The sequence below is a fragment of the Chiloscyllium punctatum genome, chromosome 4, assembly GCF_047496795.1.
Source record: "Chiloscyllium punctatum isolate Juve2018m chromosome 4, sChiPun1.3, whole genome shotgun sequence".
NCBI classification, from domain to species: domain Eukaryota; kingdom Metazoa; phylum Chordata; class Chondrichthyes; order Orectolobiformes; family Hemiscylliidae; genus Chiloscyllium; species Chiloscyllium punctatum.
This window is the reverse complement of record NC_092742.1, coordinates 46,988,028-47,014,416: the sequence shown is the minus strand read 5'-3', so window position 1 is coordinate 47,014,416 and position 26,389 is coordinate 46,988,028. Positions and strand designations below refer to the sequence as shown.

At 36.9% G+C, this 26,389-nt stretch overlaps 1 protein-coding gene across 6 annotated transcripts in view; it reads right to left on the bottom strand.

Annotated features, from left to right (window-relative positions):
• Positions 1-7,607: 7,607 nt before the first annotated feature.
• The window catches only part of klc1a (kinesin light chain 1a), a 98,748-nt gene continuing 79,966 nt past the window's right edge, over positions 7,608-26,389 (bottom strand). For 2 of the 6 annotated variants that reach the window (XM_072568591.1, XM_072568590.1), the window contains exons 15-16: positions 21,639-21,705; positions 7,608-9,702 (exon numbers count right to left, since the gene is read on the bottom strand). In XM_072568591.1, coding sequence (XP_072424692.1) covers positions 9,613-9,702; positions 21,639-21,705 — 157 coding nt within the window. In that variant the 3' untranslated portion in view covers positions 7,608-9,612. Of the gene's footprint in view, positions 18,966-21,638; positions 21,706-21,737; positions 25,648-26,389 lie in introns of those variants that run through there. The other 4 variants (XM_072568592.1, XM_072568593.1, XM_072568595.1 and 1 more) reach the window with 4 other exon arrangements.

Genomic DNA, 26,389 nt, shown 5'->3' with positions numbered 1-26,389 from the left:
AAGCTGAAGATATGTACACTTTAATTAATCACTCAAACTGTTCTGCCACCATCAGTGATCTGGACACATTTCCAACTAGGTCCCTTTGTTGTTCCATCCTGTTTAGAATTGAAACCTCCCCCCCCCCCCCCTCCCCCCTTTTTAAAAATATTTTTAATGTTTTTCCCATCAAAATGCATCACCTCCCACTTCTCTGCATTGAACCCTGTCTGCTACCCATCTACCACTCTATCAACTTGCCTATATTCTTTCAGAATTCTATACAGACCTCACAGTTTATAATTCTTCCAAGTTTTGAGTCATCTGCAAACTTTGAAATTGCCTCCTGCATTCAAAGATATAGATCATTAATATATACAGTAATCAGAGAAAGCAAGAGTTCCAATACTGATCCCTGAGGAACTCATTTCAAACCTTCTTCAAGCCAGAAAAATATCTATTGGACCATTAACTGTTTCCTATCACTCTGCCCGTTTTATATCCTTGTTACTACTTTCTTTTATTCCACATAATTTTCATGAGCGGTTGTGCGAGAGACACTATCAAATGACTTATGCAAGTCCATGTACAACAGTGTTAGCCTCAATAAGCTTTAATGTTATCCCTTAATAAAACTAAGTCAAGCATGATTTTTTCCCTTTCAAAATCATGGTATTCCTAATCAGCTCTACTTTTTCTCTGTAATTTCCAATTCTATATCAAATAATTGTTTCTGGGAGCTTCCCCAACATTGAAAATAAATTTGAGGCTCTGATGAACAGTCATCTAGACTCAAAATATTATCCTGCTTTCTCTCTGTAGATGCTACCTGATCTACTGTGATCTCCAGCATTTTTTGTTTTCAATTGAAAATAAACTGACTGGTCTGTAATTGCTTTGCTTATCCTTCTTGAACAAGGCTATAACGTTTGCAATTTTCCAGTTTTCTGGCACCTCAGAGTCCGGGGAAGACTGAAGGGTTACAGCCAGTGCACCTACAATTTCCATACTTTTTTTTCAAAGTCCTCATCCAGTCCTGGTGCCATGTCGATTTTAACACTTGACTTTCTATACAGTACTTTATCTTGGTGAATTTTGAACTCTTATCAATTGTCTATATTTCTCCACTTCTTTCTTCCAGAATAAAATTTTTAAAGTTCAGGTGAATTGGGCTCATCTAAACCTTGTTATAAAAGTGAAAATGGAGATTTGATTACAGGATTCAACTTGAGTATGTTTGAATCTGTCTGTTGTTTATATAAACTGATTTAATAATTTCCAGAAACTTGTCCCACTGAAAGTTTTAGCTTGTGCAAACTTCTGAACTTTCATTAGAGTGGTGACTGCATAGACATCATAAATTGTTCATTGGTGCAAAGTCTTCAGGACTGTTATGTTTATTGAGTGAATTTGCCAATAAGACAGGTCTCAAGATATATAGGCATTGTTTTTGGCGTTCCATCACACATTTTCTTGATATGGATGCTAAAGGATACTGGCATACAAATAAATGTTCTGGCTGTTATATTAGGCATTGGTTTAAAAATAACCTGTATTGAATCACTATTCTGTTGCTAAACACCTATTCAAAAAGGACATAAAAATAAACCCAGTTCTTATAGGACAGTCAATTGAATCTAGGCTGTGGGAAAGCTTTCAAAGTCAATAATACAGGACAAAAATAACGAAACTCTTGGTCAAATTTAGTTAACATCCTTGGTGGGGTTTTTTTGACAAGGTAATGGAAAGGGTTAGCGGAGTCATGTGGTTGATATGGTATATTTTCAGGTTGGTGTGTGTAGATATTAAAAAGGCTTTTGATGAAGTGCCTTGTCAGCAATGGTTGTCAGGGCCAATAGCCTTTTAGCTATTTTAGATTAGATTCCCTACAGTGTGGAAACAGGCCCTTCGGCCCAACCAGTCCATACTGACCCTTCGAAGAATAACCCACCCAGACCCATTTCCCTTTGACTAATGCACTTAGCACTATGGGCAATTTAGCATAGCCAGTGCACCTGAACTGCACAACTTTGGACTGTGGGAGGAAACCAGAGCACCCAGAGAAAACCCATGCAGACACAGGGAGAATGTGCAAACTCCACACAGTCATCCAAGGCTGAAATCAAACCTGGAGCTATGAGGCAGCAGTGCTAACCACTGAGCCTTTGCTATATCCATGTCTACAACTTCTTGATAACAATCAAATGGGCTGAAGACTAGCAGGTGGGTACAACTCTAGTGACCTCAAGATTGCTCAGTGCATCTAGCTGAAGATGGCTGCAAACATCTTATCCAGTACAAATGTAAAACACTTTACCGGTGTTGTGCATTGGAATGTGTGTGGATCTGCTTTCTCCAGTTAATTATTCAGCACCGTTTGAACTTGGATGTGGCACATCTGCAGAGTTTTAAACTGATCCATTGCTTGGACTGCCTTATTGCATTCTTACACCACTCACCTACACAGACTCCTGTATTGTAATTTCATAGATTGCACTTTACGTTTTAATGTATTCTGGATAGATGGCAATGGTAGATTGAGGGAGTAGATTGGGTTGTTAGGTTATAGGCAGTGGTTAAATGCACTGCTGTTGCTCATGATGGACCACAACACTTTCTCCTTCGTTTATTCAGAATTAAACATGTTCAGCATGCTGGCAATGCCACACCCTATGGAGCTTCACACCATCATCTGTGTGGAATTTGAATTCATGTTTCCACAGCATTATCAGGGACCCTGGATTACTAGTCTAGTTTGTTTACCACTGTGCTAGCATTTCCAGATAAGATGGAATTGGTGATGGGTGTTATATAGTACATGAACTGATGCAATAACAACTTATACTTCTACAACACGTTTCATGATACATGCTCAGGTGCTACACGTGTAGTTTATTTCTCAGGTAAAGCATACCATAGTTTTAAAGGATAGATCAGCTGTAAGCAAAAGACACCTGATCTTTAAAAAATTGTTAATTGGGTGTTGCAGAGCAGAAGTGATGTATCAACTAAAAACAAAATAACTGATTACATGTGCTAGCTGAACAAAAGGTAGTTTAGATGCATGTAACAATTTTTACAATTAAATTGCCAATTCTAAGGTACACTAATTATCATTGCAAGTTTTTAATCATATTTTAAGGGTAGCTTGGTAGAATTTAAGATAAATATATAAAATCATAGAAATATAGAGCACAGGAAGCCAACTGACCTAGTGTGTCTGTTCCAGTGACTTGCAAAACAGGAAATTCGCTCTGACTTGTGGTGCTAGCAGCACCATGAAGGCACACTCTCCTAACCTCACTCTCAACCTCAGATTAAACTATCTCTACTACAAAGTATGTCATCTGGGACTATGACAACTTTGATGAATTAATCTTTTGCCTTTACTTATAAGAACTCAATGTCAAACAAACATAAATCCATTTGATGTTAGTTACTAGTTTGAGTACATTGAGGATATATCCTGCATATTATGATTGCTATCACAGAAAGAACAAAGTTGTTTTCCTGTTAACGTAATAGCTAAGCTTCTGCAGTTAGTGATGAAGGAATGGTGTATGTTTCTTGCTAAACTGACAGCTATCCACTACTGTCACATTCTTCTGAATTGCAACTTCTTGTCACCAAGTGTCTGATCCAGCACAGCAACCTGTATAGAAGATCTGTAACACATGTGGAACAGGGCTCTTCTATCAGACAGAAAACCCCCAAAGAGTCTCAAAAATACAAACTAGATTTAAATCATCTACAAATTGTAGTAAAGTGAAACAATTCTGGGAGAAAGTGAGGACTGTAGTTGCTGGAGATCAGAGTTGAAGAATGCGGTGCTAGAAAAGTACAGCAGGTCAAGTAGTATCAAAGGAGCAGGAGAATCAACATTTTGGGCAGTCACGGAGGGAATAGCCTCCCTGAAATGCAGATAGGGGTGGGGAGGAAAATATATCTGGTGGTGTGGTCTGTTTGTAGGTGGCAGAAATGGCAGAGTGTGATGAGGTGTATCCAGAGGTTGGTGGGGTGGAAGGGGAGGATCAGCAGGGTTTACCACATCAGGTGCAATGGATGCAGTAGATGATATGTTACCACATTGGATGCATTGGGGAGACAGGCTGTCAACTTGCAGATTATTTCAGAGAACATCTCTGGGACACCCGCACTAAACACTAATTCCTCCTCCCACTCCGCCAAGGACATGTAAGATCTGGGCCTCCATCACCAAACCCCTGATACATGGAGGAAGAACACCTCATCTTCCAACTTGTGACCCTCCAACCACACAGGATCAATGTGGATTTCACCACGTCCCCCATTTCCCTTCCTCCATCTTATCCCAGTCTCAAACTTCCAACTCAGTACCACTCTCTTGAACGGTCCTACCTGTTCATCTTCCTTCCCATGTAAATGCTTCAGCTTCCTCTCCGACCTATCATTTTCACCCCCACCTTCATTCCCAGCTACCATCGCCCCCCACCCAACCGACTTACGAGCCTCATTCCTGATATGCATGAAACGTTGACGCTCCTGCTTCTCGGATGCTGCCTGACCATCTGTGCTTTTACAGCACCACACTCTTCAACTTAAACAATTCTAGGACAGGAAGAGTTTTATTTTAAATCTCAGAAACAAATATTGTTTCTATAGCATTTAAATAAATGTTACTGAAGTGAAATTTCAAGTGCCAGAAAGGTTGCTTTAGTCTATCACCATTATGATTAATCACAATTAAAAACACACAAATTTGCATCAGTTCTGTTTCTCTGTGGTTAGCAATTAACTAGAGTAACTTTGTTTATTAAACTGCAACTGAGCAGACAATCTTCTGATGAGGTACTCACTGTTATGACACCAAGACAGCCAAACCAAATGGGCTTTTCTGTCTGTGTTCACAACTGAGCAAAAACCTTCAAAAGGTTCTCAAATAGTTACTCCAATGATTTCTAACCAGACTTTTGAATAACCAATACCAGACTTAACAATTAAGTTCAGACACCAGTTTTGTATCTTAAACAAGGCTTAATTTATTAAATCTACAGTAACTTTAGCAGAGAAGAAATTACACAATGTAATCTAATTAAGGTTTATACTTTAAACCAAAAGCATTTGCCTTCAATCACCCATTCACACAAAAGACAAACACACAGTTAAGGGATAATTTTTTTAAAAACTCAACTGGCCAGATTACAATGCATGTTTCACAGGCATAGACTTAGACTCCTTGGTTTCTTTCTGGGAACGCTGATCAGGATCACCTTTTCAGTTCTCTCAAGTACAGGTAGTAATACTTCTAACTCAGCTTTCTTCTCTTTGGACTTCCAAAAGCTGATGAGGAAGATTAGGCATGAAGCTTTCAAATCTTCATGCTACATCATCAGCGACCAAACTCATCTCCCAGAAAAAATGTTCAATAAACAACTAACTCTGGTTCCACCCTGAGAAATTGTCTTTTCCTGAGGCCTCAACAGGAATGTTTGAATATCATGTCCTTTCCAGATTTATCGGAATAAATTCAGGTACAGCCCTCGTTAATAGCCAACTTCTATTACCTGTTTAAATACAATACTTTTTCTGAGGTCAGTGTATCTGTAGAAACTCAATCAAGAATCTGCCTGAAATTTACCTTTAGGCATGGCCTCTCAAATAAACAGAGATTGTTTGGTCTGTTCTTTTCCTTTTACTACAAACTGTTTTCCAGAGTTAAGTAATCTTCCATTCACAATTCTTAATTCATAGCTCCAAACCAAAATTGCTAAAAGTTTTTAAAAATCAGCAACGGTTCAAACATCACAGAAAAGCTGGGTAACTCAAGGTAATCCCATCCAGATGTCCCTCATAAACTGTGCCCCTATATAGTAATTTGACAGTTGGCATCTAATCTGTTCCTTAGTAAAAATATACATTGTTACTAAGGAACAATGGATGGTTTTATTATAAATTACTGGAATACTAAGGCTTTGCTTGTTCCTTCCATGCAATTCTATGCAGCTCTATGAAAATAAGCGTTTTGAAGAAATTCCAGTGCTTGGACCAAGGTAGCCATAGACATGCCCAATGGTAGAGAACACAGCTTTAGAAAAGCACAGCTTTCTCTTGGGTTATGAGGTTAGTCAAGAGTGCAGAGGTAGGGATGAGCCATGGAACAGAGAGATTTGACAACCAGGTTGGATGACAATAGTAATCCAGAACTTGAGGTTTGCTGTATAAAGAAATGTTGTCAAAGCTTTTTATCTTGGATTCATCAGGATAATTTGTAAGAGATAACAATTCAAAGAAAAAAAATCATTATATTACATGAGAGGAGACTGTTGATTGACGAGTGGAATGATTGGTCGAGACGCTGGCAGGAAAAATGCACCATGAATGATTTTTTTTAAATTGCCAGGCATATCAATAGCAATGCCGTGCCCATGCATTCATTCGATGTTACTAGCCATTTACCACATATCATTCAAGGGAGCCATATTTACCTGTATTGCAGCATTAAATCATGGTGATCTAGACCTTTTGTTGTGAAAACTGGGTATTTGCTGAATTTAAGAACTCAGTAAATTTGCAATTGAGTTCAGTATTAATGACACAGCAAATATCCAAATGACTGATGTTGCCATTGGATCCCTCCTGGGCCCAGAGCTTGTAAATATCTTTGTTGGATTCCATGGGAAGTATGACTGAAATGAAAGGACAGCTAACCATCTACTATTGCATATCTCTGGCATGCAGATTATACATTTACCATATTTGGATCCGCAGTTGCACTCCAAGAATTTCCTTCTTTCTTAATGGGCTCCATCCTGTGCTTAAATTCAAATTTGAAATGGAACAGTCCTAGTTGGAAAATCAACAAAAGATTTCTCTACGACTGTCCACACAAATCTAATGAGTTGTCAGTTCACGTTGGAATTCCTACAGTTGCAGGCACAATGAGACTGGCTTTATTGGCAACCCTTTAAATTTAGCCTCAGCCATTGGTTTAACTTCTAAATCTGAAATTAGGCACATCAAAGCCATCCTGCAGGATAATGGTTTACTCTGATCAGATAATCACTAGCTGGAGATTGTGCAATCCTGTAACAGGCCCTGAGGCTATCACTATTGATTTTGAAAAGGGCACAGTCTACTTCAGATTACACTGACATTTCAAAACTTTGAGCAACAGGTAAAGCTAACTGTTTCATGGTGCTGATATGTAGTAACAACAGGAGTGATGTTCCCTAACAGGATGTTGCTGTGAAGTCAAGTCAGTCAGCTCACAAGTGATACAGAAATGTGACACTGCAAGATGTGGGTAGCTAAGTTTTAGATAGTTTCATGTTTACAAAGGATAGAATGAGAGAGACCAGGAAAATGTTAGAATGGTGAGACCTTGGAGGTACTAAGGTAGGGCTTCAGCAGCAAATGAGCTAAAACAGGATTGAAGTGTGAGGAGAGATAACAGAAGTGACAGAATACAGTTAAAATAAATTATATCTTAAATAATGAGTGTTAACAACAGATACAAGTAGAAAATGAAAAATTACAGATTAAACAATTAAGACGACTTGGTTATAAACCTCTATCCAACAAGTATGAATAAAATGACTTACCATTTGCTTGCTTTCAGCAACACTTTGTTCATTAAATTTATACAAAGGTTTGTTTTTTAAATTTTTATTTCTCACTACTTATTTCACAAAAACACAAATTTCATACATTTTGGACATAAATATTGTAACATAGGCCAAATATAACTAATATAACAATGCAAAAGTCTTCAGTTCTAAGAAAATTTATGACAGTAATACAGTATATTCAATTCTGAACAACATACTTGCTTACTTGTAGCACTCTGAACTTTTCCAGGTGAGTTATGTCAAAACATTACATGCAATATCAAGGCTACACAGGCTAGTCTTAGTTAAAGTGCAATATACAATTAAATGTTTGTTAACTGGATGCAAACTCATTAGCTAAGCTTATTAAACACCCTCTCTTCCATCATTAAAATGGACTATCTGCAAAAATCACTGTCCTCTTAATTGGTCTTGTAATCACAGCACTTTTGAACTGTTAAATCCAATTTTACTGCATTAACTTGAGGTGGCATATAGTTCATTTAGGGATTAAAGGCTGCAGCTTGGAATAAATGTATTAAATAAATTTGCAAATCTGCAAAATTTGTAAATAATTTATTTGCAGCTACAATTGATATTAATTTTAGTAGCCTGAACAAACATCTTTTTCCATTGTTTTGCTATATTGCACTGAATCTAACTAATGTAGTCAGAATTCAACTTGTAACACTTAACAGCTGCTGTACTCATTAAAAGTTCACAAGTGTTTGTAGAACCACATGTAAAACTTTTAATGTCATGGGCATCTATATACCTAATGTCTTCTGTGTATTCTATTTTTACAAACTGGCACGATTTAACTCTTCAAATGTAATCCCACTTTTCATCATCCTCATTTTTAATATGTGCAAATACATCTGTTAGTACACAAATATACAAGTAAAAACAGACAAAACATGCTTTATAAAATCACTCTGAAAGCAAATAAGTAGTACTCCAGGTACTGCCCAAAAAGGACATAAAATTATCACACATGGGACAGGCTAAATATATACACAAGTGCAAAACAATCAGACAATGATAGATGAAGTTATCTATAAAGGCCTTCAATTTGTAAATTTCAAAATGTCTGTGTAATCTGATCATTTTCTGCTGTCCTGGCCATCACCAAATTAACATTCCTGTATATACATCTGTAATTTCAAAAATGTATCATGTTTAGTTCTTTGAAACAGCATGCCAATTTAAGAAAACTACTTAAGATCTAGTTCATTTCTAGTTTTTCTTTCATCTAAGATGATTTAAGCATAACTATTCCACAATTCTCAGTCTCAGTAATCTGCTTAGTAAATAAGACCAAGTCTGATGTTCTTTGTCATTCAGTTATTGATTTTGTAACATGATGTTGGATAGCTGATTGAGGTATTATAAAAATAATTTTGCAATAAAAGTGACCTCCACATACATTAGCAGCATTGTTTCTGATTCTAGGGATTATATAGTGCAAGTTCATGGTATATCTTCAATCAAAGAATTGGGACATTGTACAAAGTACCTCAGAATTCTCTTTTAGATAGTATTTATTTATTTATTAATGATCTGTTGACTTCACTAACACATTATTTGATATACCAGACTACTCAATTATTTAATGACAAACATGTGGTACATATGAGCTACATGAGATGCCAAAAAGGTAAAGTGGCCTTTATTGAATATAGTTGATAAAGTGGTTTGTATGAGACCTTATTTTAAAATAAGGAAGGATAAATTCAGCTGTACAAATTAAGTCACACTAAAAAGGTATCACAAAAGTAGTTTCTACCCACATATCTAAAACCAGCTCAGCTGTGGCATTTTTATTTTGTTCTTTAAAACAAATTATCTTTGATGCTATTGGCATTGTGTATTTTTTTAAACTCTTATTGCATCACAACAATTCACAATATAAGACGGTATAGTTTATGTTCTAAAACAGTATCAGAAACATCCGGTGAATTTGTACAGTAGAATATTTTGAGATTTTAATTTGGAAAGTGATAAGAAATTCCAGCAATGAGGATTCTATTTCTTCCAAACGGAGGGTCTAGTTCATTCCAAACGTTGATCCACAATGTGTCAGGTCGTTATGGCTGACACTCAGACTTCTGGATTCTGTCAAACAATTATTTCGTTGCTGCAATTTATAAAAGAGCGAGAAAAATTCACAAGTAAACTTTCATACAGCATATATCCATGAATATTACATATTTCATTGCACAGTTTTATTTTCTTGGTTAAAGTTTAAATTCAGCATTTTCAAATGCTCAGAGCTTGTGTATAAAAGGACCAGCTTTTTTGTGTTTTGCTCAAGAATACAACATCAATCTTAAAAGCATTCACAAGGATTTTCTTTCTTACTTACTGCTTGCCTATTTTAAACAATGGCAAGTTAAATGAATCTCTCAGAAATACTCAATTAGTTACCCCATCTTCAACCTTGGATAAAAAAATGCAGAATATATTACAAATTGTAACAATCAAAAGTTAGGAAATAAAAATATTTGTGTTTGTTCTCAATCCAAGAATAAAGATGCATAATTAAAAGCAATATTGCACAAATAAATATTTCAGTATAGAGGTTACCAAATAATTACACAAGATTTTACCTAAGCACTTTGTGAAACCAACAATACTGATTGTTTAACACCCTGTGGAATCTTCATTCACACAGCAAATCAAATATCACAAATTGTGATCAATATTAACTATTCAAGACATCAGTTTATTTTTTATAAGGCAAATATGAGTGGCATCAAAAATGAGGTAGGTGAGGGAGAACAAAGTAAACGTACTGGCTTGAAGAAGTTCTAAGACAACTTTTAATTACAAGAGTGAGAGAAGAAAACAACAATGTACTTGTTGCATCATATCTTTCAGATGAATGCCTTATTGTTTTATGATTACAGAAAAGGTTTAAACAATGCAGCAGTAAAGCATGTAGCACTAATTCTTCATGGGAAAGAACACATCATGCACATATCAAACTAAAATTCATCAATTGTATTTATGGGAACACTGGAAGCAATTTTAAAATTTTAATCTGTTAACATTATTTAAATGATTTTTTTTTGTTCTGCAAATGTTCACTATTTCTAAGCTTTCAGGTGCAGAGATACGATTCAGACCATCTAGCATTTGAAATACCAATCTCAACTGTTCATATTAATTTAGCTGCCCTGTGTAACTGAATTCAATAGCCATTTCAAGCCATTAATCAGCAAAGTCTAATTTTGCTTTTAATATAGATTAAACAAGGGAAATACTGCAAAATGTTTGTTCCCCCAATGACTTTGAGACTTATTTTTAAAATTGGTCTATTCCATGTTACAGTTACACTGTAAAGCTTTTCAAATTCATTTGCAATATTTAGTTGCAAAAAAGCTAGAGCTTGAGTAATTAGGCTTGAGTAATTAGGTCACTATATCTTTACCTGATATTCTAGAACACTGAAATATAATTGTTTTGTGCATCAAATTTGACGAAGTAACTGCCGTGTTGCTGTGACATACTAATAATCCAGAAGCCTGAATAAATAATCTAAACGGAGTTCAAATACTACTACAATTTGAACTTATGAATATATAAATAAAAACGTTGGTCTCTACATAAAGCAAACGTTCATTCAACCTTTTAGGGAAGGAAACCTACTATCATTCTCCCACTATGTAAATGCCTCCACTCTCACACCAACATGGCTTAACAACCCAGTCAGCTCAGTAAAAGTATTTTTATAAAGGCCCACTACTACCTTCTCAGGTCAACGAGGAATGGGGATTGATAGCTGACCTTGGGGGGTCATGCCATCAACCCAAGAATTTAAGTTGTAAATTTGGTATTGCTGATTAGATGCCAGACTTCAAAAAATATTGAATGATCTCCCTTTAACTGGACCTTGTTACTATGCCTAAAACCAATTACATTTGAAATAAACTATTATATTGTCTAATAAATATCAATTTTCCTATTAACCAAAGTATTCAAACAAATAAAAGTAAGTAGTAATTAATTATCTTGGATTCTGTACATGACAATAAGGTTTAAACAAAGCTCTCAGTCTAAAAAGTAATTTCTCAGTCAGATATATAACAAGTATATCTCACCCATTATCTTCAGGTGAGTGTTATGTCTTTTTGATAAGACTTTTCTACATAAGCTAAGTGCTTTTTAGAAACAGGTTTTTTTTTATAGAATATGGGATATGAAGTCTTGTTACTAAAATTTTGTATAGCTGATCTCAGCTGTGGCAACAGTTTAAGTACAGTCTTCAGGAGTTTGCGGGCTATGAAGAACGAAAACAGTTGATCCTGATCACAAGTTATGAAATTATAGATATTACATTTCTTTATATTTTCACTAGTATTCAAAAATAACAATCCACCATACCCATCCATATGCAAAATATATTGTTCTCAAATATTTGCAGATAGTCCACGGGTTGTGAGCGGGTTCCACTCTGGAGTCCATTTGAAAGTCGTTTTGTGTGCAAGTCTCTACACAATGCAGGATAATATAAAGTACATGAAATGTTTATATGTCACATCTTTAAAATTACTGAAGAAGGGCTTATGCCCGAAACGTCGATTCCCCTGCTCCTCGGATGCTGCCTGGCCTGCTGTGTTTTTCCAGCACCGCATTTTTCAACTCTTTAAAATTACACCCTTGTATGGAATCACATTTGAGAGTACAAGTGTTCCCAAGTTAGATATAGGTAAATCAACTTCCCTGATAAAAGTAATTTAAGAATATTGTTTTGATTAATGGTTTTGGTAGGGTATTCCACATTCTAATAAGTTGCTGCATATAAAACATCCCTTCTAACTCCTTAACTTTTTAAATTTGTCCTTTTGTAATCTTTTACTTTTTTAAAATTTGCTCATGGAATGTGGCCCGCACTTGGTATTGATACACCCATAGTCTGCTCTATTTTGATTCAGCAACAATATATTTTTGAGTCAGAAGAGTGAGCAACATGGAGAGACTGGCTTTTATTCATGTAGTGATTGGAATCAGGTAGATCTTGATGACTATGAGGTCCTTGATTAGGGTTGTTAATCTGGGACTATCAAGGAGGACTGGCTGACCAAAATAAACAGGGGATGCAACATGGGTGCTGGGAAAGAAGAAAAAATAAACAGGGGATGAACTTTCTTCTATTTCTGGTTGCACTTCAGTCCTACGCTCCTGATCTTTGGACGAGCCCAGGTGTCCTGGGAGAAGGAGCACGTGGTATCTACCAACTCCCTCGGGCTGTTCAGGGAGAGGTGGGCACCGCAGGGAATGGAGTGCTTTCTTTCCTCCTCCAACTCTATTTTGATGTAATTCCTGCTCTTCCCTTCACTGTTTGATCACGCAGCATTGCCCTCTAAGGAGGGCACTGCTGGTCACTGGCCACATGGGTATTTCCTTTCTTCCTGGTGGTGGAAATTGAATAAAGATTTGTACACCTTGTATCTTTCACTGTGTCTCACACCTGCACACACACATGGGTGCTGGGGAAAAGAAAAAAAACAGGAGTGTCAGACATCCTGTTCACTCAGAGCTGTCTGAGGGAGCTGGATCAGTGTGAGTGAAGGACTCTGCTTTTTTTTTCCTCTTGCATTAAAAGGAGACAGATTCTGTTGGTGTCTTCCCATTGAGGAGGAGTTTATTTTGAAATATTTGTTTCTTCTTCTTAAAAAAAAAAGGAAAATAAACAGGATGAACCTTCTGTTGCTGGTTGCACTTCAGTCCTACATTCCTGATCTTTGGGCGAGCCAGAGTGTCCTGGGAGAAGGAGCATGTGGTATCTACCAACTCCCTCGGGCTGTTCATGGAAAGGTGGACACCGCAGGGATCGGAGTGCTTTATTTCCCCCTCCCCAACTCTATTTTGATTTAATCCCGACCCTTCCCTTCACTTTTTTCATCACACAGCATTGCCCTTTGATGTGAAGGGCATTGCTTGTCACTGGCCACTCAGGTGTTTCCTTTCTTCCAGGTGGTGGGAATTGACTAAAGATTGGTACACCTGTTGCCTTTTCACTGTGTCTCACACCTGCGCACACACACACAACATGGGTGCCGGGGAAAATATAAGCACAACCACATTTAGGCAATAGTATGGGGATAAGGGAGAAAAAAAACCAGGAAACTAGAATCTCCTTAGGAAAAAAGAAAAAGAAGAAAAAATATAAACAGGGAATGAGGCAGCACAGTGGCTAGCACTGCTGCCCTACAACGTCAGGGACCCAGCTTCAATTCCAGTCTCGGGTGACTTGTCTATGTGGAGTTTGCACATTCTACCAGTGTCTGCGTGGGTTTCCTCCAGGTGCTCCAGTTTCCTCCCACAGTCCAAAAGATATGCAAGTCTAGGCAAATTAAAAATGGCCAATTCACTTAGTGTTAGGTGTATTAGTTAGAGGCAAATGGGTCTGGGTGGGTTGCTCTTCAGAAGGTCGGTGTGGGACTTGTTGGGCCAAAGGGCCTGTATCCACATTCTAAGAAATCTAGTCTAAAATATACTGACAGGGGCAGAGACACAGTATTTAATTCACAATCTCAGTTACACTGACTGAGGCAGAAACACTACAAACAGGGGATGGCCCAGGTGTCCCTGGAGAAGGGCACTGCTTGTCACTGGCCACTTGTGTTTCCTTTCTTCCTGGCACTGGAATATAAATAAAGATTTACACACTTGTTTTTCACTATGTCTGACACATGCCCAACACGACACTACTACTTTCTGGTGGACGAAAGGAAAAAAAATCATAAGTGTCAGACAACCAGCTCACTGAGAAAAAACATAAACAGGGGATGTACTGCTGTTAGGCAGCAGTGTGGAAAAAGTAAACAAGGCATGGAGTCCACAGACCATATATATATTGGGTGTGGGCATTTACACCCCCTTTTTGATTTTCTTAAAAACCTTCTCCTCTTTCTGGTTGCACTTCAGCCCCATGCTCCTGATCTTTGGGCACCCAGTGTGGGGGGAGGAAAGTAGGTCAAAGGACGTCCTCGTGGGTCTGCTTCTGGGCCTGACCAAACTGGCCACAAACAGATCCAGGCAGAGGGCCGTGGAGGGGGTCATTATGGCTGATTGCCCATCTTCCGCAGCTACATCCACACTCTGGTGTCCCTGGAGGAGCTTGCAGTGTCTACTAACACCCTTGAGCTGTTCAGGGAGAGGTGGGCACTGCAGGGAGTGGAGTGTTTTATCTCCCCCCTCCAACTCTGATTAAATCCCTGCCCTCCCCTTAACCTGTTTGATAACGCAGCATTGCCCTTTGATGAAAGGAGCATTGCTGGTCACTGGCCACTCGTGTTTCCTTTCTTCCTGGTGGTGTGAATTGAATAAAGATTTGTACACCTGCTGTTTTTCACTGTGTTTCACACACATGGGTGCTGGGGAAAATATAAGCACAAAAAAAAATTAACAGGAGATTAGAATTGTCATAGTTTGGAAGAAAGAAAAGGGAAAACAAAACATTAACAGGAGATTTAGAATCTCCTCAGTTCAGGAGACTGACTCTGAGCTAGCCGGACCACAATCAACGTGTGACTGCTGCTGTTGGGTTCTGCTTTTTTGGGGGAGGATCTGATTCCTGTATTATATTGCCAGTTTGTTAACTGGTATTCGTTTTTAATGGGGACTGATTTTTTTTTTAAAATGAGAACAAATATAAACAGGGATGTACTGCTGTTAGGCGGTAATGTGGAAAAAAAAAAGTGGATAGAGTCTATGGACCATGTATATATATTGGGTGTGGGCATTTACAGACCCTTTTTTAATTTTCTTAAAAACATTATCCTCTGTTTTTGGTTGCACTTCAGCCCCACGCTCCTGATCTTTGGGTATCCGGTGCGGAGGAGGGGGGACGCTAGGTCAAAGGACCTCATGGGTCTACTCCTGGGCCTGGCCAAACTGGTCATAAACAGGTCCAGGCAGTGGGCATTGGAGGGAGTCGTTAGGGCCAATTGCCTGCTCCTCTTCCATAGTTATGTCCCTGCCCGGGTGTCCCTGGAGAGGAAGTATGCAGTGTCTCCAAACACCCGTGAGGTTTTCAAGGAGAGGTGGTCACCGCAGGGAGTGGGTGTTTTATTTCCCCCTCCAACTCTATTTTGTCCTCCCCTTAACTTTTTTGATCACACAACATTCCCCTTTGTCGAGAAGGGTATTGCTTGTCACTGGCCACTCAGGTGATTCCTTGCTTCTTGGTGGTGGAATATAAATAAAGATTTACACGCTTGTTAAGAAGAAAAAATAAACAGTGGATGGAGTCCATGTACCATGTATATATTGGGTGTGGGCACTTGCACTCCCTTTTTAGTTTTCTGAAAAACCTTCTCCTCTGCTTTTGGTTAGACTTAAGCCCCACACTCCTGATCTTCAGGCACCAGGTGCAGAGGGAGGAAAGGCAGGTCAGAGGACCTCCTCATGGATCTGCTTCTGGGCCTGGCCAAACTGGCCATAAACCGGTCCAGGCAGCTGGCCGTGTGGTGGGGAGGGGGCCGTAGGGCAGATAGCCTGCCCCTCTTCCGCGGTTACATTTGAACCTGGAGGAGCACACTGTCTACCAACACACTCGAGGTTTTAAGGGAGGTGGACACCGCAGAGTGTGGAGTGCTTTATTGCCCTCTCCGACTCTACTTTGATTTAGTCCCTGTCCCTGCCCCCCCCACCCCCCACCTTCACCTCCTGATCTCATGGCATTCCTCTTTGATGAGAAGGGCATTGCTGGTCACTGGCCACTCGGGTATTTCTTTCCTTCCTGGTAGTGGACAATGAATAAAGATTTATGTACTCATTGTTCATATACTGTGTCCTACACCTGCACGCATAACTTGGGTGCTGGGGAAAAATTAGCACTACCACTGTTAGGCAGTAGTGTGGGGGTAAAAAAAAAAGGGAAAAAAAAACCCGAAGATTAGAATCTTCTCAGTTAGAAACAAAACCAAACAAACATGGGAGAAGGGCAAAGTCAATCGGGTGTTTTCTTTCTTCCTGGTGGTGGATTATGAATAAAGTTTTATGCACTTGTTTATTTACTGTGCCTTACACCTACAAACACACACAACTGGAGTGCTGGGGAAAAATAAGTACTACCGCTGTTCAAAAAAAATATATAAACAGGGGATTTGGTATCCCCTCAGTTCAGGGGACTGACTCTAAGCTGGCTGGCCACAGCCAGTGTACTGTGATCAAGTAAATAAAGGGTGACTTGGTAATAGGAATACTGGCCTATGTGTAGTTATTTCAGTTCCAATGTCATTGTTTCCCTTCCCCCCATGCATTAATGATCACAGGTACAAAAGGTACTGTTGAAAAAGCCATCGTGAGTTGCTGTGAAGTATCAATGGTGGCACACTACAGTCAGGCTGGTACAGTGGTTGAAGTGGTGAACGTTTATCATTATATTTGAATGCTGTGTCCTAGAGGGTGACAAACTCCTTGTGTTGGAGCTGCCAAGTTTGTGGAAAAGATTCCAATGTACTACTCACACATTCTTTGTAGATGGTACAACAGCTTTGGATAGTCAGGAATTACTTGTTGCAGAACACTCAGACTGTGAACTGCTTGTAGCCAATGCAGTTGCATGACTGGACAACATAAATTTAAGATTAACCTTATGTTCCAAAATTATCAAAGCATCAGCCTCTTGTGTGAGTGGACAGAAGCCCCATTCCAGTGATTTGAACATAAGAAATCCAATCTCTTACACAATATGTCAAACCCACCAATCAATAGAAATATTCTTTTTCCCCATCTACTATTACATCTTTAAACACCTCCACCAGCTTGAATTGTTATTTTTAAACAGTTATCAATTTAATGAAATAGTACATATTCTGATTCTATTATATCTTATATGGTCTTGACAATGTTCCCAAAAGATAGGCACCTCAAACTAGACAAAAATCTAACTGATGATTTATATAAATCATTTACATTCAGTTTTATACTCTATCTTGTATCCAATTTTAAAATATCCAAATTATTCTCCTATTTCAATTTGTAGGACTCTGGAAACACGTTTTGCTCAGTGTGAAAAGTGAAAATTATAATGAATTTTATTTTCCTATAGGCTTCCCTAACCACAGTATTTATAGATATCCCATTTTATTAGCTTGTTAAGAGGCCTATAAACTACTTGTACCAGCTTCCTACATTCTCTGATGCTTGTACATTTGTCCATCGATTCCATTATCAATTCTTTTTTGACTAGTAATTCTGTTCTCTATCGATGCTTCTTTCCCTTTCGTTATATCATAGGGGTTGTAAAAAAATCTTGCAACTGGAATATTTAGCTTCCAATTACGTTCAGGTTATGGCTAGGTTACTGGCTACATTACACACTAAACTGTATCTGCAATTCCACTTTCCTTACAAAAAACCCATGAGATGCATTCTTGTGCAGAAGTTATTATCTAGATAACTGTTTCCAACCTCCCTAAGTATACAGGTCTTCTCCTACTTTGATTTTTTTTGCCTCCTTGTCCTCTTTATTGTTGTATTGTTTGTAAAAAGATATGACATTCTTTCTTTAAACACAAATCTCCTGAGAACAGAAGGCTGTATATATTTAGAGATACTACTGCTACTCCTCACATGTTAGCCAATATACAGACACATTCAGATTTTGTACAGCTCAGGTTTAACAATGTCAAGAAATTACCTCAAATAGAACGAGCCATAACCTTTTTTTAAACAGAATTATCTTATATTTTCAGTAACCTTTAATAATTGCTATTCCATAGAAAAAGTCAACCCAAAACACAATTGTCAAAAGCAAACTTTTTGTTTTACAAAGGTATACAAAGATTTCTCCTAGAAAAAACAAATACCACTATTTTACTCAAAGAAACTAAATTCAATAAAAAGAATACACCATGTTGTTTTTGTTCTGCACCAATTATTCAATTATAAATGGGAATTAATGGCAGAAATTAAAAACCACATATCAGAAGTGGTACAAAACATTCCATTCAGAATTAAGATGGATATCTGAGAGGAGAAAAGCTACAATAGTTGGCCATTCAGGGTATCTTCAACCTGTTCTGACATTCTATTATACCAAGCTGACCTGTATTCTAAACTCCTCTTTGTTCTGTAACTTTTAATATATCCGGCCTTACAAAATTCTGACAATTTCAGAATCAAACATTCAATTGACCTAGCTTCAATAACTTGTTCACAAGAATTTAAAACTTCCATGATTCATGTGAGAAAGTATTTCCTGACACTTCCCCTCAAGAGTTCTCTCTAAATTAATGGTCTGGTTTTGTGGAATTAATGGTGAATGTTAATGCTTGGCAGCAATATTCCTGATATCGTCAGCAATTCCTACAATTTGCACATGCACAGTTAAACATTGAAATCCATAAGTTGTCAGCAATTCTACACTCTCCATAGTGTGATCACCTGAAAGACAATAATCAAACAGAAAACTGATGAGAACTAGCCCTTTTACATTATTAGTCCCACTATAAAATTCTTGAAAAGGTTCCATATCATTGAGCAAGGTGAAACTGAGCTTTTAATTACCTGTGTCTAAAAAATAATTCTCCACAGTCCCAGCAAACTGCAGTCTCTGTCTGCTCTCATTATGGAGAAACAACTGGTAGTGATTTAACCGGAGGGTCGTCTCAGGCAATGGGAGGGTGAGAAGGAGGGTCCTTCACATTAACCTCAACTGGTACCAGAATTGAATATCACATTCTGCATCACAAGCCAGCCAACTGAATTAACCAGTACCAAACTAAAGTGGAAAGGGTGCTGTGTTTATAATTTTGGCTGAACACTCTCTCTAGCCCATGGAAATTAAGTTTAATTTGTGCAATATAAAGTTTCTTGATTACAATTCAAAATATCTTTCATTTCACCTTCCTTTTAATCCTGACCCAAAACATTTTACTCTGTGTAAAATTCAATTAAAAGTTAAGGATAATTAATGCATTTTACTTATTCTCCTTTGTATTTTAGGAGAATGCTTCTGTGTGAGCTTAGCCTGCTTAAAGATATAATTGTTGCTGGACATCTGGAGATTCCTCAACAGTGCCAGATTTAAACTAATATCAGGAAATGTGAAATCCATGCAGAAATCATTAGATCATTACTGGCAGTTTTCTTCAAATCAGCATGCCACTGCTTTACTGCTGTCTGCAACATATGGGCCATACATAACTTGTTTTAGGCTCATACCCAGACATTCAGACAAGTTTTCTCTCTCATTATCAACATCTTTAGTCATTTTAAATGCATCAATTACATATTCATTTAATCTTCTGTACAAGGGAAAGGTCTATTCTATGAGTCCCATTCTCATAATTACAGCCTTAAAACTTCAGTATCATTCCAAAAAAATTGGCTATAGGTCTTCAGAGTTCATCATTTTCCAGAGGTGTGGTGCGTACAGTTGTATGCATACTCTAAATGCAGAAATTACTATATAACTTAAATGTAATTTTCACATTCTTGAGATAAAGACCAAGATCCCACTTGCATTTGTTCATTAATTTCTACTGAATTCTGCATTTGTACCTTTAAATCTTTGTTTCTCCACAGTTCCCAGCTTCGAAACATTTGGAATATTTGCTGATTTTAGATGTAAACATTTTACACATTGTCATCTGACAGTTTTGCTCACATAAACTAACAATATCTTTTTGCATCCTATTCCTGTGCCACTTAACTCAGCATCATTAATAGGCCTGGATGTTTGGAACTCCACTCCTTTATGAAGTAATTTATAAATGTAGAATAAAGCTGAGGCCCACGTATAGATCTCTGGGGACACCACTTAGAATCTTAAACAGTAGATATGCAGAATTGAGCATTGTGTTCTGACTAAAACTAACCATTGCACTTATTAATAGCATATTAATTCTGTTTAATTATAAGTATGTGGAGGACATTGTGATTTCACTTAAGCAGATATATAAAGAGACTGGGATAGTGGAATTAAAAGGTCATGCTTGTAATGTTTCCCTCTGCAAATACATGTTAGACGGAGTAAAATTTGGCTCCAGCACCAACTAACATTCTGGAATATAATACATCAATTAGATCTATTGCTCCAAATTGTTTTTTTCATTCTTAATAATGGAACTAGTTGCCAGATTTAAGATAATATACTTGACGTAACACAGTCAAACACAAGTGGCACTAACAACACATCTTCGTTTCAGCGTTATCGAACAAGAAGTGCTGAATCTTTTTCAATAAAGACACATGGGAAAATGCAATAGTTGTGTTAAGAGTAAATTTGCATCTGTTTGAATCAATATCATTGAAATGCAATATTTAACCTTTAAAGCAGAAAGACAAAAAGTAGAGAATGTTAGGAATTATTTTGGAAATATTTAGGCCCACAATTTATATAAAAACACAGAAGTTTAGAACTCATTTATGCATCTCCATACCCGATTCTTGTCAATGGGTTATAAAGAAAAAAAACCACAAAACTCCAGTTAGTAGCAAGTATTACTTTTTAAATAATCCACAGGTAATTTAGCAATTAGTTAATGTCAATATACACATGAAACATTTACTGAGGTTACTTCATAGATTATTAATTTCAATAAATGTTACATGATACAGAATGCTGAAGTCAAGTCAGAAGTGTTGAAAGCATTCAATTCTCCAATACATTAGAGATGTGACCGTTGAGCTAATTTTGATTTATAATGGAAATTTCTGAATTTGCTATAGTAGGAAATGTTAATAAAAGTCTATTGTTTATAGTGTACTTCATACTGACAACAGCATTCCTTAGAATCGGTAACAGGTTGAGACACAAAAATGAGGAAATTAGATAGAAGCAGCAGTGTCTTATCTGAAGCCAGCAGTAATTAAGTGTGACAAGCTAGGGAATTTTGAAACAGTATTAGCTTGGCAGAAAAAGATTATTGCAAGATGACAATTGTGAAAAAGATAGCAAGAAATAGACATTTTCCAATGGTGTGCACGCATGCACGTAATTAACATCAATAAAAATCATTTCAGTTAATAACAGAAATGTAAAACATGTCTGTCGAGATTCTTCAGCCCAGACACTGCCACTGATATTGACTAGCAAAAATGCATAGGGCTTACTTGAAAAGGATCTTCAGTAGCCTTGCCATTTGTGTTAAGTATATTCAAAGAGTTGGCACGCTTCATACTGCACCCATGTCAGTGACATGCAAGGATAAACCAATCAGAATTACTGCTCAATGACAAAGCATAACAGATTTTAAAGTACAGTAAAGTATTCTTGTCTTGCTGAACTCAAAACAGCTTTTCAGTCAATGTTGATGTTAAAGGCACCATACATTATTCTTCACACATGATGGAAGAAATCACTGACACCAGATTCTAGCATTGATGTTGAAATGATTTGAATCAGTTATTTTCATCATAGTTTAAACATGCTAGGGTCAATTCCTGTTTGAATTTTCAAAGTGAAATAAATTTTATTTGCGTCAATAATATGGCAGGCCTAATGAATCTTACATTCCATGGAATGTAATTTAAAATCTATACCGTAATTCCCAAACTTTATTGTTAAAAGCATTAACCATATTTACTGAATAAAAAGTTCTTCCTAAAACTGTTCTATTTGCATGAATAGTTGCCATTTTCTCCAGAGAGAAATGTTGATTTTGATTATGCATATTAAATTAAGTTTTTATTTGTTCTTTTAAAAGGTTTAAAAAAGGAAGGAGAAACAAAGTAAAAACAAGGGTCAAAAACTTGCTGAGGCAGCACTGCATCAAAATCAAACCTGACTGAAATGCTGGAAACCTTTACCCAAACTTACTCTTTCAGACAAACAGTCAAAGATCAAACCACTGCAATTCTGATTGGCCTGTAAACCAAGAGTCCAACAGACTTTCTCAGCACTATCACATTACTCCTTACAAGCAAACTATATAACCAGTCTTTGCTTTAGCATCACTCATGAAAATATTTTATGCTGGAACTTGTTCGGGGCTTTATACACTTTAGAAATCCTTCCTTCTTTCCTTTAAATTTTCCAAGACAGCAATCGAGTCAGAGCCATAGACAGTTATTGTATGACTGAGAAGATTGGAAAGGTGCTTCAAACAAAACTAATGATTTATTTTCTATCATTGACCCAATAGATCAACTTGGAACTACTCGACATATTTGGCAGTGCAACTGAACTCACAAAAAAAAAGCACTCACCCAACTCAGGCAAGCCAGTTTGATTGACAGGCTATCTGGAATTCAATCTTGTTTAAAATAAAACTGAATACACAAGAATTGTGACCAACACATAATGCTTTCAGTGGGAATTGAACACAAATATGAACTAGAGTTGTGAAATACTTTCTGTTGCAATTAAGTTTAGGCCCACAACAGTAGATGTTAAAGATCTATGTACACGTATTTACATACAAATAAATTTTACAAACTAAACACTCAATTTCAAAAGATTATTTTCAACATCTGCATTTAGCAGTCAAATTCCAGCTTTGTTTTAAGATAAAAGCGTCAGCTGTACAGAGTGTTTTGCAATGAATTCAACTTTCGTAGTACTGTAAATCCACTTGAAGCATAATGCTGAGAATGGTCACTTCCCTTTGTTTCTAGGTTTCCTTGGCCACCTATTGCCACATTGGTTTAGGTTCTTACTTGATAAGGAGCAGCAAGAGCTCAGCTAGTATTTCAATTAAATGACTGAATCTCAACAGCAAAAAGCCTCTAGGGATGAACAGTTAAGACCTCAGCAACCAATCAAAATGGTTCATTCAGTCTGCTTTCAATTACTTCAGGAAAACAAATATATAAAATGATGAAGGGATAAGGTTTAAGCAGATTTTTTGAATTAGAAACATTAGGGTAACAAGGTTAAATGTCAAGAAGATTTTTTTTCCCAAAGAATGACTGACTTTTAGAACAGGTTACCAACACTAACAATGGCTGTGTATTTCTTGCAAATGTTTCAAAGGACTATACAAAAGTAGGTTGATGCTAGATAATGTACCCATCTCCTAGAAATAGTTTCTGATTACATTTGAGTAGAAGGAACATTTCTCAGAACTCTTTCCCCACACTAATTTCTCAGAACTCTTTCCCCACAGAGCCTGCCTTCCTTTAGTCTGTTCTTTTAATTTGACCATCCTAGGAGATTGCATTGCTAATGCGTGGAGAATATTTAAGGTGTGGCCATGTTGCTTAAATGAAAGGTGGACATATTTGATCAACATTCAGAACACTGAAGGCTGGAAAATGGGAGCAGTGTGGATTTAGAGTAGTTTTGGTCAGTGCAGAACCAAAGGGCCTCTTCACATTGTATTGTATGACTAGGTTTTTTCAACTGGCCTCCCTGAATGAGAATTTTTTTTTAAATCTCCGATTTCAACTCCCCAGCAAGATTGCTTTTTCAGAAAGAGACACTAATCAGCACACAGTGGGCAAAACTGCATGAGTAAAATCAAACTGACACTCAAAGGATTTCTAGTCATCTCCACTAGTCTAATGAAGAAGCAGTCACCTGCTGGCAACAGTTAGAAAACTTCATACATTCTTGTACCTGATAGGCTTCAGAACTAATAAGCATAGTAAACAGTTTAGTGATATTAGTTACATCTCTAAACAGATCCCACAACAATAAGAATTTCAAAACTTTTCCCAGTAATTTAACTTACAAAAGAGCAAATCAGAGAATTTTTGTATAACTTAGTACATCCATTTAATTAAAATATGATTCCCATTTGCTTTGATTTAGATAAAATTAAGACAGTCCAAGTTCCTAAAGGGAAAGGAAATTATTTAGTTTTCTTCATGGTTTCAACAATGCCAGTCATAAGGGATGAGCTTGGTTGTTTGGCTAATTACCATTGCAGGATTAAGATTATTAAAAACCAGTCAAAAGGTTAAGCAATCACAGGAAAGAAACAGAACGTTCCAATTTCATTCTATTCTGGTCACCAGTTCAAAGTAATCTTATGAACAGAAAGTACAAGTGACAAATGTAAATAATGGCATGTGTGTGAATGTGAAAGTGGAATCATTATATTACAGTCGAGTAATATTTTCTGCAACTGTTATCTCAGTGAGTATTCAACTAAGAAGAGGGACCATACTTTGACCTTTCAATCTCCATTATTAAGCGATATGCAAGTCAACAGCAAAATTATGTATCACAGTCTTGTATTTAGCAACACATTTATTAACTGGAATTATTTGTAATGTATATAATTAAAATTGCCATTAGCAGAGATGACAAATAATGATTGAGACACTTGCCAGCACTCCTACATGACACCTTTGGAATAAATTATGCAACAGAACTCTCACTCCCCATAAACTGCAGCAGCCCCAGCATGGAAACAATTACTCGGTGAGAATAAATCAATAAGGGATGAGGAATGTCTAGGCAAGAACACAAAGGAGGAAAGGTGGGTGGTGATGCGGCATGAATTATAAAAAGCTCCAAATAAATTTGGCAATATGAGTAACAAAAGAGAATCATTTATATGTATTGACCAATTCTGCTTGGTCACACAAAATACCTTCCTCGGTGACAAATAATTTCTAATGCTGCAGTCACACTACACTAAACTATGAACTTGTTCTTAGTGTGGCACTTCTCCACTTGCACATGGCTCATTTCATTCACAATGAAGATGGTTTTAGGGTACTGTGGTTATCATAGTAATATAAACAGAACTTTTGGTTCTTCATTAACTGGTTGCTGAACATTTTTCAGCTAATACACAGGCAAACTTAACATATTCTGTTTACAAAACTAATTCTATAATTAGCAAGAGGTTCAACTAATAATTTAGCAAAAGATTTGCGAGTTTACAAAATGAATGTTAAGCTACCCTTACCATAAAAACAATGGAAGTTTTTTTTTTAAACCAGAAATATAGATCACAAACGGCAAAAAACCGTGACAAACAAAATTGTTACCATTACAGAGTTAAAGATACCAGATTATTTTTCTGGATCCAGTATGAGTTAAACATAGGGAAGAAGGCAGTCAGGTTAAATGTAGAATTGTTCAGTTCAGTACTGGGTATCCTTCTAGTTGTGCTCACTTCATTTTAAGGTTCTTTTCTGAAAGCCTCATAAGGTAGTTGAAGTTATTCTACAATAGAATGAAGTATTGTTGGAGGAATACCTGAGTAAATATTGATCTAAAATATAACGAGAGCTTGTTTACAAAATCAATCAGACACTATTAAAAAATGGCAAGCAGTCAACTCATGAAAAAGACCAACAAAACAAAAAAAAATTAAACAGAAACCACGCAAAGTTAAAACAAAAGCAAGCACAACTGTAATTTAAAACCTGTCCACTGTTTACAATTACAGTTGAATTGCCTTGTTGTATTGCTGCTAAACAAACTAGTCTAGAAGTGGGATTGCAGTAGTCAAGCCGATATTTGATTTCCATCTCAATTTAGTAAAATAAATCAAAGACCATATTATTAATAACTTACTGATAACCAAAAATTTTTTTTGTCAATACGTAGCATGCTAGCATGCATGTCATAAAATAGTAAACCACCATTCCCAGGCAGAACAGACCTTTGAATATCATTGAAACAGAAATGAAACATTGAATTGAAAATCCACAAGCTTATTCACAAAGGCTATTTAGCTATTTGACAGGAATTAAGGCAAGTTTCTCCATATAATGAAAAAAACAGTTCAAAAGTTTAATCTGACTTCAATTTTACATTTTTTGGCATACTTACTTTTCATTTTACACAACATCAGTACACTTGATAAAACATATTTCCCAGTGGGGAAAAAAGGTACAATATGATCAAATTTATTATCCTTACTTTTGTACAAAGATACAAAAGTCAGGATAATATACTTGAT